This window comes from Pyrgilauda ruficollis, unplaced genomic scaffold, assembly GCF_017590135.1.
Source record: "Pyrgilauda ruficollis isolate IOZ18807 unplaced genomic scaffold, ASM1759013v1 scaffold12, whole genome shotgun sequence".
Lineage (NCBI taxonomy): Eukaryota > Metazoa > Chordata > Aves > Passeriformes > Passeridae > Pyrgilauda > Pyrgilauda ruficollis.
The window spans coordinates 5,473,433-5,494,204 of record NW_024510321.1 but is presented as its reverse complement, the minus strand read 5'-3'; the positions used below and the strand labels follow the sequence as shown (position 1 = coordinate 5,494,204).

The 20,772-nt window shown below is 40.9% G+C and overlaps 1 protein-coding gene across 1 annotated transcript in view; it reads right to left on the bottom strand.

Moving 5' to 3' along the window:
• Positions 1–20,772, bottom strand: part of DPP6 (dipeptidyl peptidase like 6) — a 395,169-nt gene that overhangs the window by 14,951 nt on the left and 359,446 nt on the right. Inside the window, exons 15-16 of the mRNA XM_041487906.1 lie at positions 19,536–19,583; positions 17,505–17,623 (exon numbers count right to left, since the gene is read on the bottom strand). Coding sequence (XP_041343840.1) covers positions 17,505–17,623; positions 19,536–19,583 — 167 coding nt within the window. The remainder of the gene's footprint in view (positions 1–17,504; positions 17,624–19,535; positions 19,584–20,772) is intronic.

Genomic DNA, 20,772 nt, shown 5'->3' with positions numbered 1-20,772 from the left:
CCCTATCACTTATTCCTTGGCAGGAGAGATCAACTCCACCTGGCTGCACCAGCCTTTCAGGAGGTTGTAGAGAGTGATAAGATCTCCCTGAGTTTTTTCTTCTCCCAAACACCCCCAGCTCCCTCAGCTGCTCCTCACAGGACTTGTGCTCCAGGCCCTTCCCTGGACAGGTCCCAGCACCTCAATGTCTTTCTTGTTGTGAGGGTTCCAAAACAGAACACTGAATATCAAAAAACCTAATGTTCTTTAAGCTTCAAAAGTAAGACAGCTTTAAGAGACTGATATTCCCTGAAATTTTAACCCTTTTAAGTTGCCTTCTTAGGCTGTTCAATCTACAAACAAATCCTGTGGGATCATCACTTGTGCAATGGCAAAAGGGCTGGCTGAGAAAATTCCCCTGAAATGCTGTAACTGGGAGTGTGCACACAAATGGCAACAAAAGCAGGTTCCTGTGACCCATTCATACTGATAAATAAGTTATTGAGAGAAAGAAAAGCTTTAAGGTCCTGTAATTGTGTTAGTGGTTTTCGCTGTGCTGCCAAGAACCCACATCCCCTTGTGGGCACCAGTTTCATCCAGACCATACCTACACAGAGAAAAGGCAGAAAATTATTTTATTTATAATTAAGCTGACTAATATGGCAACCTGATTTTATTTCCTTGGAATCAAGAATCTCCTCCTGTGACAATCCAGTTCTTTTGTTAACATCATCTTTTAGAATGCAGGAAGGTAAATTATAATGCACTAAGGAAAACAGGTTTAGTCACCAGGATTTAGCTGAATTTACCTTTGTCCTGCTGATATACATTGATATGCTGACCATATTTATTTACAAATCTGCCCTGCTTTTTCCCTGCAGTCCCAGAAGCCAGACTGTTGGAAAAGCAGCAAACCTAATAAACATGGGCATGATAAAATCACCACTGAAAAGAAAAGGAATCCTCCCAAATGGCTTCAGTTGGAGCTAGAGCAGTCCTTTAATTAACACTGAAATGCCAACAAAAAGAAAGGGATAAAGAGAGAAATTCAATGCATATAATCCTTTTATTTTCTAATTTTTTTTATTTTTTTTTTTTTGGCACTAAAAAGGCCGTGAGAAACTAATAAATGAAGAGAAATTCTAGTGTGTAGTTTAAAAAGTTACATGTATTATATATTGTGTTATATATATATCTTGTCTTTCTCTACTAACTACTGCTACTGTTACTGTGTCATCTCCCCAAATCAATGTTCTTAAGCAAAGTCCTACATAAAGATATTCAGTTTGAGGTAATATGAAATTTTAAAAAATAATAAAAAATTAACAAGTTTACTTGAAAAAGTAAATTTTTGACTTGCCTAATTTTTATTTTTTAACAAACAAGGAAAACAATAATGACAGAAAACTACAGAGTAGAATAATCTCTGTGAGAAGGATTACTCTTAATATTAAATATTCTCAGTGATAACACTCCAGCTAGAGAATGCATTTCACTTGTGAGCAGGCTGAAAGCCATCAAGAAGAAAAAGTCACATTTTCAGGAATGACATAAATTGCTTATCTCAATGCAAATTTTTAAAGTAAAACAACCCAGTTACATGCTAGATTGTCTTTTAATGCACACACACCAGAAGTCTTTCAACACTCACAAGTTGAGTGCCTAATGCCTGACAGGGACAGAAAGAATTCCTTGAAAGGAGAATTCATTAACTGCCTCCCCAGCTTTATTTTTAAACCTGTGTTGGTGTGACAGTCCCATTACACATGCCATCTGCTAAATGCCATCCACTGTCATGTGTGGATCTTGAGAGGGAAACCTAATTTGTTCACTGAGCTGCTGGGAGCTGACAGAAGCAGGGCGAGGACATCCCCTGCTCCACGTCTCCTTCCTCCAGAGCCCATCCAAGGGGGCTTTGATGGGGACTCCTGAGCCCCAGCACATTCTGCTGCTTCTGCTCTTTAACCTGCACTGATGATCCATCCCCCTGTGTCTACCTGCCCTCCTCAGAAACCTTGTGACTGCTCTGCCTCTTGCTCACAGGGGCCCTGAGAGCGTGGGAGTGGTGGGATCCCATCAGTGGCAGGGATCCCATCAAAGATCAAGGGAGGTCCCTGCAGGATCCTTGAAGGGTAAAACTCACTTGTGCTCCTGGAAGGATAAAACACAAAGTTCTCCCTCCACTTTAAGAAAGTAAAGCAGATACAGAGCTGTTTTGCCCTGATTTGCAAAGGTAAGAGAGACCCAGCTCATACCTTATAACCTCATGACTGTTCCCAAAATCAGGGGCAGGCCACTTTCTCCATGACACAGAGAAGATGATGCTATTGGATTTCTTGCCCCAGAGGGGTGGGTACAAGCAGGCTGTGACACTCCCCAAGGAGTGACACTCCCCAAGGAGAACCCTGGCACTGATGCTCCCTGCCACCTCCATCAAAATTTTTAGCGGTGTCACCATACAGGCTCCTGTTATCCCTCTCTGCATCCCTGTGCCGAGTGGGATGGGGTGAGCTTGAATGCCATTGCAGGCTCCACATCCCTCTCCTGCCTCCAGCATCCTGACAGAAGCTTAAATGATGTTTCCTTATTTATAACTTAAGAGAAAGGAGAAAATCCATTGACAGAACTTCTGTGTACATCACACTCTGTACATCACAGACAGCTGCATGGTTAATAATGCTGCACAAGACTCTAGTTACATGAATTAGATTTTCAATTAATGGAGCTGAAAGTCTGGGTTTATCACAAGGCCTTTGACTTTAAAACCATTACTGTAATTATCCATGCAAGAAGTAAATTAAGCTATATTGCTGTAAGGACAACAGGCAAATTTATCACCCAGGAAGAGCTACCCATCATGATCTGAATGGGCACAGAAACCCAGTGCCTCAGTAATTTGATAAGAAAAAGCACTGGCCATGGTTTTTCATCAATTTTAGGCATCTGTTATTATTATTTCTAAGAGGATTTTGCTTAAATGTGAAAGGAAAGAAGCAACTCTAGATATAAGGTAAGGTATAGATTCCTAAAATAAAAATGTAAAGTCATTTTACAGCCTTGAAGAAAATATTTACAAGACACTTGTTTCGTAATACTTTTTAGACTCCAGAGTATTCCTGATGTCTTCATGATCTAAACAGCATAGGGAATTATATCAGTTAATATAACTTTAAAATGAAAGTAGCGATTATGAAAAGAATATGAAGTAAAATTGAAGAAAAATTAATCAAAATTATAGAAGTGTTTAAAAAGGATAAAAAGAGGAATTGTCTTATTCTTCTCATCTATATTTTCAAAGGCTTCAATGTTGCAGATAATTTCAGACCAGAAGCTAAATTCACAGTGTGTAAACAATGAAAATTCAAATACTCTCTGCCAGCGCCACCAGCATATCTCTTAAGCACTGATGAATGATTTAAAAGAGCAGCTGCAAGCGATGGGAGCTGAAAGGTCTGGCTCTGCACAAGTGAGATAATTGGCAACAGCCATCTCTGTGTACAGATTCCAGATCTCTTTATTTGCTAATCCATGAATTATTTATATGTGCCGCATAAAGTTCATATGTTGGGGTGATATTATCAGCCTAATAAATAAAGACATGGGGAGTTCCGTGAACCACTGCTCACAATTAAAATATTTCCCCAATCTGCAGTATTTTCCAGCTGATGCTATGGACAGATGTTTGTGCTGTTTGCTTTGGCAACCTTGCGACATAAACATCAAACAGATTTATGCTGCTATTCACCCTCCCCAAGGCATTTAATTTTTTAATAAAATCTTCACTTCCTCAAATGTAACTTGTCTTGTAAAACAATCAATCCTGGCTTGTTATTGGGCAACCACTCTGATGGTACTACTTGTCTCTGCCCTGTGTGATACTGGTAATAAATTTCATGCTTACTTTACGTGGAGCAGAAATAAATCTGGGTGCTCTGAGGCGGCATCACTTAGCAGTGACTAGAGGGAAAATGAACAAGAGATTTGCTCTTAATTCCACTACACAGAACAGGCATGATGGGTTCTTCAAAGGGTTGCTGGAATGAATAAACATGGTCAGGTCCATTCCATGGGATTTTGAGAGGTGCCTGCAAACAGCATTGGGAAGCTGGGCTGGCACTGACCAGCCCATCCCACTCTCTGCCCTATGGCCACTGAAGGACACGGGGACTTTGGGTCTGAGGAGATCCTCCCTTGCTGCTCCAGGAAACTTTGTGTTACAAAATATTGACAAACACCCTCTAGATATGATTGGGTTTGCTGATGTAATTCGTTCTGGTGTCTTGCGCTTCTGGTAGAAGCTGCTTCCCACTTGAAGCTGTACTGGCTGCCACTCCTGTTTACATCTTTTTGGGGTTGTTCCAATAATCTGTTTTCTACTAATCATGAGTATTTCCATTTTAGTCAGAGCAGTCATGTCTCCCCAAAAGCTCTCATCCTGTGAGATAAACTAGATTATTTTAACTCCCTTTTGTAGGACAAAGTTGCTTTTCATCTTATTCTTTGATGCAAGAGTGTTTTACATTCAGTTCCTCCTTCCTGGACAGAAATTACCAGAACTCTACCCCTGCTGTTGAGCATGTCCTAATTGGTTTTTATAGTGAAACTGCTACTTGCCCATTCTATGGAAAATTCCTTGCCTGATGATCCATCCTGATCCATTCACCTTTTCCACGACCCCACAGCAGGTAGGCAGTCTGCAGACATCCAGTACTCAGCATTGCATGCCCAGGCATCCATCTGCTCTGCTGAGGCATTTGTAACTTTTGAACTTCAAACATACATGAAAAATTCTTACCCTGAGTCACCACATGCCTAATTTTGCTCTTTTTACTATTAATTTCTCCCAGTCCAGCCCTGCAAGACATCCAGCTTCTCTAGTATTTATCTCTGCCTTCTGATGATGCTTATCAGCTTTGTGTCTTAACAAATTGCACCAGCTTCATCCAGCTTTGAGTTCTCAGGCTGCCAGAGAACAATCTGGCAAGGTCATTTCCCACACCAGCTCCTAATGAACCCTGCTGCTGATCTCCAATTAGCCTCTTATTCCTCCTCATCATAATCTACTTCCTGCTCCTTTTGCTGGCACTTAACCTTCGCTCACAACTCTTTCACTAATCTCCCTCTTCTCCTTCTTAATTAATATCAGCCAATGAGGTGTCACATTGAGTGGGCTGAGCATTTCCTCCCTTTCATGAGGCTTGGCTGAGGTTTTAAGCAGCATAATGCAATAATGCATGTGGATGGATCCCAAGAGGAACGTGGAAAGCACACAAACTCCACGGCATGGAGCAGGTACTTGCCACTGCAGTGACAAGATCAGCTCTGAAAAGGAGGTGGGTTAGGAGAATTTGTTTGCAGAGTTCATGAACCTGACAGTGCCCCCCTGGAGCTGCAAGTACCAGAGGTACAAGGGAAAAACTCCAGTTCACATGGGGGTAACTGACTTCCCAAAATCCCAGGCTATTTTGTTCTAGTATTCTGGTCCAACCTATGGAATCTGAACAGAAAAATCCCTACACTCAACTCCCTGTTTTTTCCAGTTTCTGTTCTATTTGAATACCTCAATTTAACCTCTTTCAATTCAGTTTTAATCCAGACTTTCTGCAAACTCTGGAAAGAGGTGAAACCAAAAGTTTACACTTGTCCCTATTTTTAAAGTCCAGGTTTCTTATTGGATTAGTACATGCTGGTCCCTTCCAATCCAAACCATCCCATGATTCTATGATATTCAAGGAAAAAAAGATAATTCCTTATAATCTCAGCATGAAAGAAAATACTCTGTCTCAGTGCCATTTACACCTCATTAACAGACTGAATAAAAACTCATTTAATATTTTCTGTTTATTTCATTAAAAACCTAGTATAAATTGATTTAGATAATCTTAATTTATTCTTTTCCATAAATAAAATTCTCTTGCAACAAAATAATGGCTTCCTAGATAATTAAGTAACAACTGGTGCTGGATATTAACTTAAAAAGCACCACCAACAACCCATCAATACCATTGCTTCACATTGTCTGGTTATTAAGCTGTTTTCCTTCTCATGAGTTCTCAGGTTTTAATACACCCTTAAAGTACTGACTGCATTAATAAAGGGCTTAGCAACTACCATGCAAGCAGAAAACAAAAGCCAGCAATAAACCTTACAGCTGGTCCAGCTGGCAACCAAGGTGAAAGAAGCAGTTTTCCTCAGAGGAAGCATTAAATCTTGTGGGATGGCAACATCTGTACTACCCACTGCAGAATAATGAGTTCATCCAAGGTTGCTCATATAGCTGGAAATAACGCACATGCACCCTGGTCTTGACATGCAGGAGGCTTCTGCCTGATTTGTGAGGCTTCATTATTTGAGGCATCAGAGGAAACCTGTTGTCATGGTCATTTATCTCCTGCGAGTGGAGCTCAGATAAAATTTTATATGTATGGAATGACCAAGTGACAAGAGTCCTGGCTGGAAGCAGTTGATAGATCACCTTCCTCTGGGCAATGCCAGGCAGCTCATATTTACAAGCAAGAGTCAAATGGAAACAGGATCAAAACATGTAAAAGCAAAGAACACACAGGGCTTTGCAGAATGGGGCCATTACAAAGGAGAGAGGAGTTTTGCTTTAATTCTACAATATCTTTTCAGGCGCTGAAAATCACAGACATTTTCTATTCATTTTCTTGTTAAATATTCATGCATATTAGTTTGGGTTTTTTTCACCTGTTTTTATGTCACTGAGTGTTTATGGGGAATTTACAAGGCATTAAAGATGTATAAGACTAGAGTGAGATAGTTTATAACATAAATGAGAGATCTGCTTAAAGGAAGAAAAAATGTTCTGGAATATCCACAAAAGTCTCCATTTTAATTAATCTCAGACTATAAAAATAACTAAAGCCATCACTTTAATTAGTCTCAAACTATAGTCATAACAGTGTTGTTAACAGGAGGTAGAAAAGAAGTTCTCACCCAACTCCCAAACCAAGAATACCATCCTCTCTTTTCCTGCAGAAAAAGCTCTGGTGGTATCTTGTGTTGTGAAAAAGGGGGTTTTGATGCCAGCCTGCTGTTTTGCAGTTGCACAGCATGTGAGGGAGTGAGAATGAGTATCCCCCACCCTGCCTTCACCCACAGGATTTGTGACCCATGAACTGCGCACAAAGGACCTGAGGAGCGAGAGCCAACCTCGGCTGTTAAGTAAGAAAAGGAGTCAAGTGAATGCAAATGTGAATTATATAGTAATTATAATATAAATAGGGCCCAGAGATTAAGCCTGTGCATGCTTTCAAACAGCAGAAACTAATTTAGGCTCCATAAGCCTCAGGAAAAGTTCCAAAAGGTCACAGTTTGCCTGGAAGCGCTAATTACAGCCTCCCGCTACCTCGTATACAACAACCCGAGGTGGTGGCAATCATCCTTGTGTGGGAAACCAGTCTGGTCACAACAGATAACACTCACCCAGTGACCTGGGATGTGAGCAAGCCCTGGGAATGCCTCCCAGGCCCCAGCACGCTGCTGTGCCCGTTTAGCATCCCGCTGGGTGGCAACCTGCAGGCACATGGCTGAGGCACGCCCGGTTCCTGCGAGCCCTGAGCGCATTGCAGGACATTCAGCTGTGCTTGAACGTTGTCTCTATGATTCTGATGCATCCTGGGTTTTGTTAGACAGGTATTTTGGGTGTTTTGGGATAGAACCCAAGCCAGGATACCTGACTTGTGTGGTCACACAAGGATAGAACCACTTGGGTTCAACCCCAAGATAGATCTTGGGTATCTCGGATGCCCTGCTCTACCTAGAGAGACCCTACAGTGTTCAGACCCCCAGAGCACACACTGCCAAATATTGGCTTTCTGCCCCTTGCTAGAGACTCAGAACCAGCCAAGGACAGCTCAGGATGTTCAGAAAACACAAACCCTCAAGACCTGCACATCAAGAACCAAGTAACAAAAATTTATATTGAAGAATACTATAGCACTTGGTGAGATTTAAAAAACCAGTACATCTGGGTGGACTGAAGAAAACCATATTTTATTTTTGAATGATATAGAAAATAGATACTATTCTACTCTAGAGTGTAGCAGTAAGAGGCCGCAGTCATTAGGTGGCCCATAAAAAATTTCCATATGATGCTTGAGGTGGTCCTGTGCAGGGACAGGGTTTGACTTTGTTGATCCTTGTGAGACTCTTCCAACTCAGGGTATCCCACGTTTCTATGATGATGAAATACTCACTGAGGTTTCCTAAGACACTGAATTTAGATTTGTCCATTCCCATCCCCACCTCAGCACCTTGGTCCCATGCCAACATGTCCCACTCCCTTGAAAGATCAGAAATGTTTGTAAAATCATCCAGTAAAGCAGCAGAACAGCTTCTAGAACTTCTGATCCCAGCAGGAAAAAAAAAAAAAAAACACCAAAAAAACCCCCAAAAAAACTAAAACAAACATCAATTTAATTTTCATTTAGTTCAGTTCCTGGGCCCAGCTCAGAGTGAGCCTGTTTTGGCACAGGCAGCAGGGGCTTTTTTGGTGAAAAAGCCCCTGAGGTGGACAGAGAATGGATCTGCACTGACTTTGCCTTCCAGTCCTTGTGGACAGGCAGTGCTGTGCTCCTCTGAGATGTACTGAGAAAAAACACAATAAGGAGCTTAACAGGAGGTTATTGCATTTCACAGTAAGGTGAGCTGGGGCCCAGGGAGGCACAGCCTGTCAGGACAGCAGTAGAAATAACCTTCCCCTGGGTTTCCTCCTCCCAGCCACCACCTGGAAGTTATTGCTTATGGTGTCAGCAGTAAAGAAAATATTTAAAGCGGGCTCTCAGCCTTGCCTGAGGTCTTCAGAGCTCCTGGCATGGCTACATGGAGCTGTAGCCTCCAGCTGGTGCATATCCCAGCAATAAAATCCAGGTATCAGCTTTTCACATTTGTTTAAACCTAGGTGTGCCTTCTGCACTTTTATATCCATAGGCTCTTGACTTGGTTAATAAAACCCATTTTCAGTGCTAATAGTTACTTCAGCATCCAATTAAGTCTCTTTAGATCTCAACAACTTAATTTATCGTGATATTTGCCAAAGGTCACCTGCCAAGCTCTGGCCCTCTTAGCAGGACCAGCTGCACTTGGAAAGCATTTGATTGAATTCCAGTAGGAAGTAAGCCTTTCTAAGATGCTTTGCCTTTACCATGATGGGCAGTTTTATGGCCATTTTTAGTTGGCACTAAATCCATATGCTTCAGAAATCTTGCCAGGCAGCAGGCTTTCTACCTAACTAAATTTAAGTAGGGATTAAATGAAGATATCTCCTCCCTGTGCATTTAATATTGTTTTCAGGCCTTGGAGTGAGATATTTGTACCCACAACCAAGAGCTTGCCCTGGTTATCTGCCAGAGGTGCCCTGAGTCACCAGGGACTTGTTACCTGGGGAGGTTAAATAGGACCTTCATCTTCTCCATCTCTCAAAAGCAAGAAAAAGAGTTTCTGTTATTTTAATTTGGGCATTACGGATTGAAAGCTCTCCTAATGAAATATTACCCCAGTAGCATTTGAGAAGCAAATTGTTTCTCTGTTCAAATCCTTCTAAGAAGCTCAGTAACCCCATATCACCCACAAGAAGAAACTAGCATATACACGCATGTCTGAGGACCCTCCAAGTGAAAAAAAGCCACAGGAAAATATTCCCCCTTGCAGCTACATTGGATCTCCCAGCTCCTGATACACTCCCAGTGCTGTGAAAACACATAATGACGTGCTTTAAGCCAAAATGGGTTGTTACATTTTCCATATCTGCTTTAGCACTGCTACAACTCAAACCCCAATCCTTTTTTCGAGATCCCTGCCTGTCCCGAAAGGCACTGAGTGCTGCTATGGGGGCACGGGCGGCTGGGCTTGCTGGAGCCCTGTCCTGTGACACACCGAGGGCTGCTCTGCTGCTGTGGGGGAGTTAGGAGCACCCAGCACCTGGGAGGACTGGCCCTGCACTTACTGAGGCCCGTGGTGTAATTACAGGCTCGTTATTGGATTGCTGTTGGGACGAGGCAGCGCGGAGCGTCTGCGGCCGTGCCTTGTTGGCTCCCCACTCCAGAGCCATTTAACCACTCTACACGCTGGCTCTGTCACAGGAGTGCTCTCCTGCATACTGATGGCTGGGCTGCTGTGCCCGGAAGGTTTCTCTGCAGTGAATAGACTGAAGATTCACCGAAGCTTTCAGAGCCATTCTGGAAATTTATCTGTCTAGGAGCCTCTATGCCCCTTATTGGCACTGCACGTCTGAGCACTGCAGTCGGTAGTGGACTTCATTTTCACAGCACCTCTAGGAAGCTGGAATTACAAGTCCTGCTTGAGTTCTCTAAAGGAGCTCGTGACAGCAGAAAAAAACCCAAATCCATGTGTCCTAACCAGCGTTTGGCAGCTGGTTAGGATTCTCAGAGCACTGTTAGCAAATGTGTCTTTGAATTCTCCATGTTTGGAGGCAGGTCAACAAATTAAAGCAACTACTGTAAAAAACACCTGTTTGTAAGTGTGTGTATCATAGGGACCCACATCCAACTCAAGATTTAGAGAATCCAACAGTAGTGTCCAAAAAACATGATTATTTTGTAACAGAAAGGGGAACAAAGAAGCAATCCACCTGCTTTTTGCTGATATATTTGCCTAAATATGGAGCTGTTTTACAGCTCATAAATAGCCCAGTACATTCAGGGAAGAGCCAATGTGTGCTTCCATTATGGCTGGCACTGATGTTTACCTGAGCATAACAACTGCTAATTACAATCTGGTTCCAGGGATTTTATTGATGAGACTGTGACATGCAACACTTCTACGTGATATTTAAGGCAACACATGGGCAACGTAGAGAGGTTTAAAACACTGCTTTATGCACTTGTGATTTGTGGATCATTGATTTGCATTCTGCTTGTCCATGGTTAGTAAAAATATCCTCGTCTCCAGATTTTCCATTGCTTTCCTGGGATGGTAGGTCTGGCCCAAATGGCACAGGTTAAAAGGTCTGATTAAATGAAGGAACTGAGGGAGATGTAGAGAGAGGTTCATTATTCTCCTGCCTGAAGGCACGAACCAACTTCTTATTGCAGGAGCTGGGCAGACACATCCCTGATGGGTACATTATTACAAAAATCCTGAAGAGGGTTAATTATCCACCATCCACAATGGAGACAGGCTGCAGAAGGAGTCAAATTTCTGGTCTGTTCCAGGAGTCAGTCCCGCTTTTCCTTGGAGTACTGTCTTGCAATATGAAGATGGAAATGGGGGTCATGATACTTGACTCCAGATGTGTCCATAGGCAAGCCCTTAATTCTCTCTGTGCCTCTGCTCCTCACTTGGTAAGAGCAGGAAAATGATCATCTGGAGAAAGGTTGCAAAAGGATTTTCATACTTTTCCATAATTCAAATTAAAAACTTAGTGCAGTATTTATTTTGCCAACAATAAAACTTATACTCCTTGTATCCTGATAAATATCAGTATAGGATTTTCCTGAGATATTAAATAATATGAAGCTCTTTCTGTTGTAGGAGACATAAATGTAAAAATTGCTGCCAAAAATATCTCTGTGACATGGCCCCCTGATTTTGATGGAGTCACTGAAGAAAAATGTGATTTGATTCATTCACAGTGAAAGACAAATGTCATGATCTTCTGTCCTGAGGCAGAAAAGATTCAGACACTTTTATTCATAAAGGAAGTATTTATGAGTAGAACCCCTGGTTTTTTGATGAATGTTACATTCAAAATTTTCACAAGAGTGGTATTTTAAGCAATTTTCATGTAAAAAAATTCCCCAAAGCCACTTACAAGAAGTGCAGATGAACAGACTGAATCCATAAGTCAATGGGCAAAACAAAGCAAAATGTTACTTTGTTAGTAAAATTCATCAACAAATCCATGTGATTTATTGATTTTAATTTAGCTTTTCTATGGCACACATTAATTTCTGTCTAAATCAGCTGGCAATCCCATGAGAGAATAAAATACTAGGAAATTTTCCAAAATATGAATCTCCTCAAAAAAGATAAATGTCTTTATGCAGTAATGACATGAAGTATAGCCACAATACTAGAAACATTGCTCAGAATTTTATGTTTGCTGACATTAAGAGAAAAAAATAAAAATCCTGGGGTTTAAATCTTGAGCTGAGCTATGCCAGTGATGCTGGATGCTGAAGCTGGTGCTTCAAAGCTTTTCCCACCCACCCACCATTTTATTAAGCATAGCTCAGTTACAACATAACATTTTGCTCCACAGCTGCAGAGTTGCCTGCTAGGAAAGGCAGAAATGACTTCATTTCTGTTACCTGTCATTACTGATCTACAGCATCTAGGCTAAGCTGCTGAGAACCACTGTGCCAGAGAGGACAGTGCCAGAGAGGAGCCAAATCAGGTGACAATATTTTAACGTTTTTCTTACAAAGATCTGTTTTCTTCTCTCCAGAGAGAGAGAGAGACAGCTTTAAAGTCATTTGGCCTGCACAAGGCTGACAATAAAGGCTGCCAGTCAGCCACAGACACAGCTTACAGCAGAGATATTATTCAAAGAGACAGGATAAATAATAGCGGTTTTACAGCATTTTGGAAAAAAAAAAAAACAATCTCACTGTATCTGGAAGAGGAGGAAGGACTGTAGAAGAAGATAGTTCCCTGTTCAGTTACACTGCTGTCCCTCCTTGAAGTGAAAGCTGTTTCTTCCCTAATTGGTCACTGGTTGAAGAATAACACACACTGTAGTGGCCGCGGCACTTCTCTATCCCCAGCAACCATGCCAAGTCTGAGACAAATCTTCCCCTAGCCCTGGTTACAGTCCTCTCCCTCCCAATTTTCTTCATGACATCCCTAAAAATGATTAATCCTTCTTGATAATGCATGATTACAGAGAACTTTAATTAGTGGACTGGTAGGCATCCCAAGAACAACTCTGCCCTTCCCCCATTATATTCATTGTGTATCAAATGTCATTAATTGCAGAGATCTATGCACAGGTCATGGTCTTCCTCAGTAGTCCTCTTGTCTCAGAAATCATTAACCCTTTGTGGGGAAAACCACACCTCCCTAGGGCCAGGATGAGGATGGATGAGGTCAGTTGATGGAGAAAGACCAACTGATGTAAAGGACGCTACGATGCCACAGTCTGCCACGTCAGGCACTTGAATTCCAAGCTCCAGGAAACATTTGCCAGGTCTGTGAGTCCAACTGAAAGTCTCTGTGATCTCACAGATTTTTTTATGATAGTGAAGACTATCATAAAAATATATTTGACTGCAGGCAAAACACCTGAGTGCCAGGGTACCAATTGTACTGTGACAGAAAGGGCTGATTCCTTTGCTCTTCCCATGAACATCCTCATTAGGAGTTGAGTTTTATTGGCGCTGGCTGGTTACTCTGGGGAGAGACAGAAGGAGCCACTGAAGACCAAGTGTCCCTGTGTACAGTGGAAATACTAAAACACTGCACAGTTGACTACAGGGGTAGTAACTGATAGGGCTTCGTCCTCCAGAGAAGGAGCTATCACCTAAAAATGAGCTTTAGTGCTTTATTGGGTGGTGTCATTCAGACTTGAACCCTACCTGTCTGAGTCCCGCTCAAGAAACGAATACATTTCTTCCTGTAATCAAAACTTGCAGTTTCTTATCCTTTTCTCAATGAAATTAAAATTTACATCCCATTTCAGATGAGAAAAATCCAACCTCAATCAAATCTAGGTAAAAAATAGCAAACCACTTCCATCCAGATTTTAATTCTCTTTATCTTAGAAGGAATCATGGAGGTGCCTGTGCTGGTTTATGAGAAGAGGCAGAAGTGTAAACCCATATTTTATGGTGAAAATGACAGTAGGAGTGACCTTGGTCAAGCAGATATTGCTTTTTCAACCATGTCTAGAGGAGATAATCAAACAGCAGTCTGCAAAGCATCGTGTTTCCTTAGATCCTGCTACAGTAATTGAATCATGAGCATATAAAATTAGATGAAAAATAAGGTAACTAGCCTTCTGGGACTGACTGATTGCAATAAATGTTGCCTCCTGACAACAAGCATTACACTGTCCTCTTTCAAGAGAGGTTAGCTTCTATCACAGCAGCTGCTCTCATTTCAGCCTGTGCCAGGTAGCAAGGCTGCTAAATGTATTCTGCAGGACAGCAAAAAATCTTTTAAGGAAATTATATGTTGCCTTTAAAGTACCAAAAGAGCAAGAAAAAAACTTTTAGCTCTTGACCTTTGGAATCAAATGAGTGATGCCAGACCTTCTTGGGTTTTTTGGGTCCTTTCAGGGAAGATATTTTCCCTTAACTTTGCCTTTCATTTAAGTATCACAAAGTATTTTATAAGCACTGATTGATTGCTCAAGTTTTACAAACCTTGCAACCCATTGTAGAGAAGTTCAGCTGAGCCGCAGTCATGTCTGTGGCTCTAAACTCAAAGGAATTTGCAACAAAAGGTCACAAAGGAAGGGACAGAGTGAAACTGAAGTATGGTGGAGGTTATTCTCTGCCAGTACAGGAATTGTTTTCAAACCATAAATATTTGCCCATGTGTTTGTCCTGCGGACAGCTGAGAAAATACAGATTTTTAAGCTATTACAGGAAAATAATTTAATTTAACTACCTCCAAAGATACATATGGGGCTGACATTGGGTGCACCAGTGATCACTATGAACACACATTTTCATGTCACAGTCAGAGAGCAGACAGCAAGACCTGAGCTCTGGGTGCTTTTATATATACTGATGCATTTTATACATATTATGGAGATTTATGTATTGGATACTTATTTAAACACAAATTTATGCATGTTAGATATGTTATGGAGAAGAAAGCACTAAACAGGCTCAGGTACTGTCTGCCACTGTCTGGTCTTGAACATGGACTCCACCTGTGGGGATTTTTTGGGAGGAAGCAGAGATGGGAACTCCTGGCAGAAGCTCTTGGGGAACAAGACAAACTCTTGTTCACCCTGGTGGGCTTGCTCTGTCTGCTGGATCAACTGCAGGATCTGCAGGGTCCCCTGATATGTGTTAATTCATAGAAGCTCCTCATTCAAGGAGCTTTTCCTTTTTTGTGTTATATGTTCATATAAACAAATAAGATTTTCTGTTAATCTAAACTATACTAGAGCATGAATGCTGGTGAGCAATAACCCAACACCCTGGGGAGCTGAGGCATGGCCAAGCTGTGGCTAAGCACCCTGAGGAGCTGTGGAAAAGGAATTGTCCTCTTAGTGAATCCGGGTGACTCTCCATGAAACCACAACACCTATTTGTATCACCAAAGTCTGACAGGATGATATTTTTATCCAGAAATCTGTACTTCATCCAGAGCAGAGGCTTCCACTGACCTGGCTGACATCAGCTGCATCAGGAGCCAAAGGGAGCTGTCCCTGCTGCAAGTGCCCCCATAGCACACATCTGAATTAGACGGATCCTACATCAAAAACGCCAAAAAGAAATGGTTCCTGCAAACTGCTTAAAAGCAAATAGGTTGAAAGGCCTCTCACTTTCAGTCATGTAAATAAGGAATAGCTCCACCAAATGAAATAGACTGATATTTTTATAGAATCAGTGAAAATGGAAATTCTACCAAGATTTCTGTATTTTCTCATGTTTTCTGAATGGAGACACTGAGATGAGCTCCACAGAAGAAGCTGTGCTGTATTTGAGGATTTGAGGATTTAGTTCTGAATAACTAAAATTCAGACAAAGATATATTCAGCAGATGTAAATATATCTAACCTTAATGACCTTTTAATTGAGTTATTGTTTATAAGCAGGCCCATAGTTTATTATGCAAAATCGTTATCTTGTGTACTGGATTAATGTACACACTAATAAAACTCATTAATCTCTTTAGGTATCACTGCAGGTTTTTGTGGATGAGATATAATGTAATCAAAACCAAATCACCTCATAACTGTTGATAAGGCCTTTAGAAACCTTAATCGTGTTCACAAATGCTTCTAATTACAGTAAAACAATTATCTTGGTGCAAAGGAAATGGACATTGTCTCTGGTAGCTCCTGACAGCTGTTCTTGAAATGAAAACAAGAAAAATAAACAAGGTTTTTATTTTAAAGGAAGGAACTTTGTAAACATAATATTTACTACAGAAGTGAATGTTTGTTGACAAATGCACAGAAGTGAATGTTTGTTGCCATAACTATAAATTCAGATTTACAGGTAAGTCCATTAAATCAATTAGTCCATTAAATCAATTAATGTATTGCCCTGTTAATGCTATTTTTCTGTATTGTGTTGCCAGATATTTTTTTTAATACCTCTAAATGCCTCTGACATGCAACCTATTATTCCCTTCCAGGGGAGAAACATGTTTTTACAATTGTCCTAATCCAGATATTTTACTTTATACACACCATTCTACTTCTCCACTTTGTCTTGATTATTTCCCATTTTACCATCTCAAATATTTTTCTTTACCTTGGTGCTCCCCACAAACAGTGGCAGCAGTGGATACTTGGCAGTCAGAGAAGGGGCAGCCCCTGCATCACCACAGAGACCCCTGATGTCCCCCTGCCATGGGCACCACCATCCCACACTGCTCAGAGCCCCATCCAACCTGGCCTTGAACACTTCCAGGGATGGGGCATCCATCACTTTTCTGGGCAACTTGTGCCAGGGCATCATCTTGCTCACAGCAAAGAATTTCTCCCTAATATCCCTTCAAAACCTACTCACTTCTCTCCTGAGCTGTTGAAAATAAGGAATTTCTTTGCTTTTCAAGCCTTTTTTCAGAGGACATGCAGCCATCTGAGCAGCTTCAATCCCAGGAGCAGGTGACTGGTGTGCATGCATTTTGTGTGCAATTTTGGATAATCAAGCGGAATTAAATTATATAGGACTAAGTTTAGTGAGTTCTGTATTTAGTCTTAACAGAGCTGGAGAAAACTTCAATGACTCTTCTCCTGAAATGCATCCTTAGACTCTTGGATACTCTCATGCATTTTCCAAACAGGAAATCCCTGTTGGACCTGCAGATTATGCCAAGTTGAAGCAGATCTATGATGGATGAGCAGGGAAGATACACCAGATATTCTGTACTCACACTGTCCATCAGGAACATTTCTGTAAGCTGCCTTTTTGGCAAATTGTCTTCTTGTTTTAACTTACTTTAACTCCCTCTGTTTCTCAGTCCTGGTTGATGTATCTGGAACTTAGTCCCAGTCACCCACAGTCAACCCCACCTTGCTGGCTTCTCCCTCATAAATTTTCTGATGTTTTATATCCTCCAGGTTTTGTTGTTGCTTCCCTTTAAGGATGCTTGTGGTGGCTGGGGGAATCCACCTCTACCTTCTGTGCATGTATGCACAGAAAAAAAGTTGTAAATATTTGCTTTCTAGCTATAAGTAAAAACACAAAAGAAAAGAAAAGAAAAATGTCAAGTGTAAAGCCTTAAAAGCAAGGTATTCATGGCCAGTCTTTCAAAGCTGACCTCAGGTACACAGAATGTCTGAAGATGTCAGTGTTGGCTCTAAATCCTGCCCCTGAGGCACAACAACTGCAGTGACAGAGCCCAGCACATACCTTCACATGTCAGCAGGAAGTATTCCAGATTGTGGCTGAAGGTTGCACTGAAATAAGTGCAGTTTTCAATCAGATCACAGGACAGGCACCTCCTGTTGAAGTTCCCATTTGTGCTTGCACTGAAAAAGTTAATACAATTCCATGAAGGTCACTGAGCAAATGTTATTTGAAAGCAACATTACTTGAACCTTTCTTTAGAACAAGAATATAAATCTAATGTGTCCAACATTAGTAAGAGACAAAGTATTTCCATTTGGTTGAGTTTAAATAGCAATAATGGATTTTTTTTTCCCTCCTGCTTGAATAGAGAATATATAAATGGATACTGATGTCATTTTGCAAGGTCAGGTGGTTATGAAGGAAGGCACAGATTTTAAAACAAAATGATCGTTGCAATTTCAGAAGAGGAAGTAATAATTTGGTGGATGAAGGCATGAAACAAAGCAGCAACATTTCAACACTTATTTATATTATAACAGACAGTAAAGAGCTGGAATTGCTCTCTCTAAGTTTCATATGGGTTTCACCACTGGTCTGATTTGCTAGCTGCTGCCTCAGAGGCCAAAGCCCTTCTTACAGATTTAAATAAAAAAAACCCTCTGCTCTTGAAACCCCCAAGCAGAAAGGAAAGTTTGTATTTCGGGATCTGTTGCTGAGGAAGGTAATGTGGCCTGTCCGTTTGCTCACAAGTTTGCTGCTAAGACTCCACTGAATGTTCAAGAATATTATTAGCAAATATTAATAGATAGTATTTTGAAACTTCAAGAATATTAACCAAGAGATATTTCCAGTATTACTGTAATGCAGATGAGTGTTTTTTGCTACCATTTCAAGAGATGAGGCTGAGCAACTTTAGGATGGCAGAGACTGAAATGAGTAATCATGGGCTCTTGTTTGGGCTCAGATTTTATCTCTGACTACAATCCTAATTAAATCTACTAAATCAAGCACAAAAAAGGAGAGGGAAAAACCCTGAACAGGTCTTCATCTGCTCCTTCTCTGTTGTCTGTGTGGGGAGATGAGGCTGGTGAGGCACCAGGGTGAGATGGATGCTGACAAGGAAGAGTGGGGAGTGCTTTCACTCATGCCAGCAGCTCTTGAACTCTGCCTGGACTCTGTTTTTAAAGTGAGGTTTTCTTCTTGTTTCAATAGAAATGAAGGGTTAATATAATTTTAAAAAAATTTCTTCAGGAAAATAAACACCTTCAAAAAACTGTGGAGTGCAGTGAACAGGCATATAGGTCTCAAAAGGAAAAAAAATTATTAAATCACAGATAATTTGCTTTGCTCTAGTTTCCTTCCCACTGAGGAACAAAAGGATATGATGTCATGTGAGAGAAGGAAAAAGGCTGTCCCTTGTCCACTGATGCCTTCCCTAACTCTGCCCTTCATGGCAGATGTGATGGCAGCAGGGTGACTGAGAAGAAAAACAGGACAAATGGAATAATGATTCTAAAATATATTTAAAAATTTGTGTTTCTTCCACTCTGTAATCTGCTTCCACAATATTTCACAACGGCAACACTACCAACACCTTGCTGTAAAACCAGGTTTTTACTCATCATATACTTAGGGACAATGCTAAAATCTTCTGGAACTGCAGAAAAAGGTTTGTAAACATAAAATATTGTTAATTCTTTTCAGTTTCATGAAGAGGTGAGCTACTACGAAATTTCACAAAACGTTTATTGGAAAGTATAAAGACAGTTTATTCCATTATTTTATGTATTTCTGAATTCCTTCAAGTGCTAAGCAGTTCTGTTGTGAACTGACTATCTATTTGTGATAGTCAGTCTTGACACCAATTTAAAATTTGCATTGATATGAGAAAATTGCAAAATGTAAAACATTTCCAAGTGTCAAGCATTTTGTTTGCTATGGTTACACTGTTTCTTCCAGTGACATACTGAAAGATCTCCCAATTCCATTAAAGAAAAAAACTTAAGAAACTGCTTCTACTGCAATTGCTTATGATTCTTGTAAAACTGAAGAAATGGGAAATTCTGAATATGAAGTTACTAAAGCACATACCTGTATAAATGTCTCCTTCTTGGTGAATCTTCTGTGCTGTGGAAATAACTGGAGAGGAAAAATAAAAGTGAATTGCACCACTAGAAAGGTTTAGAAGTGTCTCATGCAACAACATCTTCACTCATATTACCATTTTCATGATCTTGTGAAAACAAGGGGAGTTTAAATTGAACAAGGAGAAGATACAGAGAGAGACATCACTGAGAGGCTCAAGAAACTACACGGCAGACTGCACTGCAATTAAAACAAGCATGGAAAACTTTGGGTCCTACACTTGTCATGTCAGTGGATCAAAAAAGGATCAAGTGATTAAGTGGAAGACATCCACTCTTTTTCTTTTACCTCAGGACTCATGGCTCAGAATTTCTTTTAAAGACCTTTCTTCTCTCTCTAGAGGAAGTTTTTACTTCTCTGGCCATATTATTTTCTCTGCCCAGTTAATCTTTGTCAGCTAATCAGGGTTTGATGGGAAGCAGAGCATGAAGCTGAAGAACACTTTGCTGTCCTTGTTCTGTGCTGAGCTCCTCTCTGGATAAACAACACCAGCTCTGCTGTGCAGTGGCAGCTTCTGAAGGTAAAAGAATGATGCTGCAGGAGGTGGCCAACCTCAGTCCCACCTGTGAAATCTGAATTAAACCCCGAGATGCGTTTTGTGTGGATAATTCTAGAGCACAGGAGAAAATGTAGCATCCCTGGGGTGAACAATGCCAGGAAGGGTTTTCATCCCTGCTGATCTGATTCCAACAAGCTGCACTTGCCTAGGCACACATCTTGATTGTACAAATTGTGTGTGGCATTTTCTGCTTGACTGGCCAGTTAAAATGCCAATGAAACTCTGGTGCTAGTTTGCTACTTAGGCCACCCCTGGAAGTGCTCAAGGCCAGGTTTGAGGGGAGCCTGGTCCAGTGGAAGGTGTCCCTGCCCACAGCAGGCAGCTGGAACTGGATGCGCTTTCTCTTCCAGTCCAAACCATTCTGTGATTCTACATTTCTATGATTTTATATTGTTCTGAAGTTATTGGTAATTAAGAGCATTCAAAATCTTGGAGAAACACTGTGCTCTTAATGATCACTCAAAATTTATTATATTCCAGAGACTGTTTGCTCAACTGTTCAGTGCCCTTGAGTAACTGAGAGGTGAGAACCTTGTATCCATCCAAAAGTTTTTCTGGAAAGGCATCTGTTATTTGACTCCAGAAGCTGTCTAAATATTTTCTTATGTAATTTCTTGAAGTGTA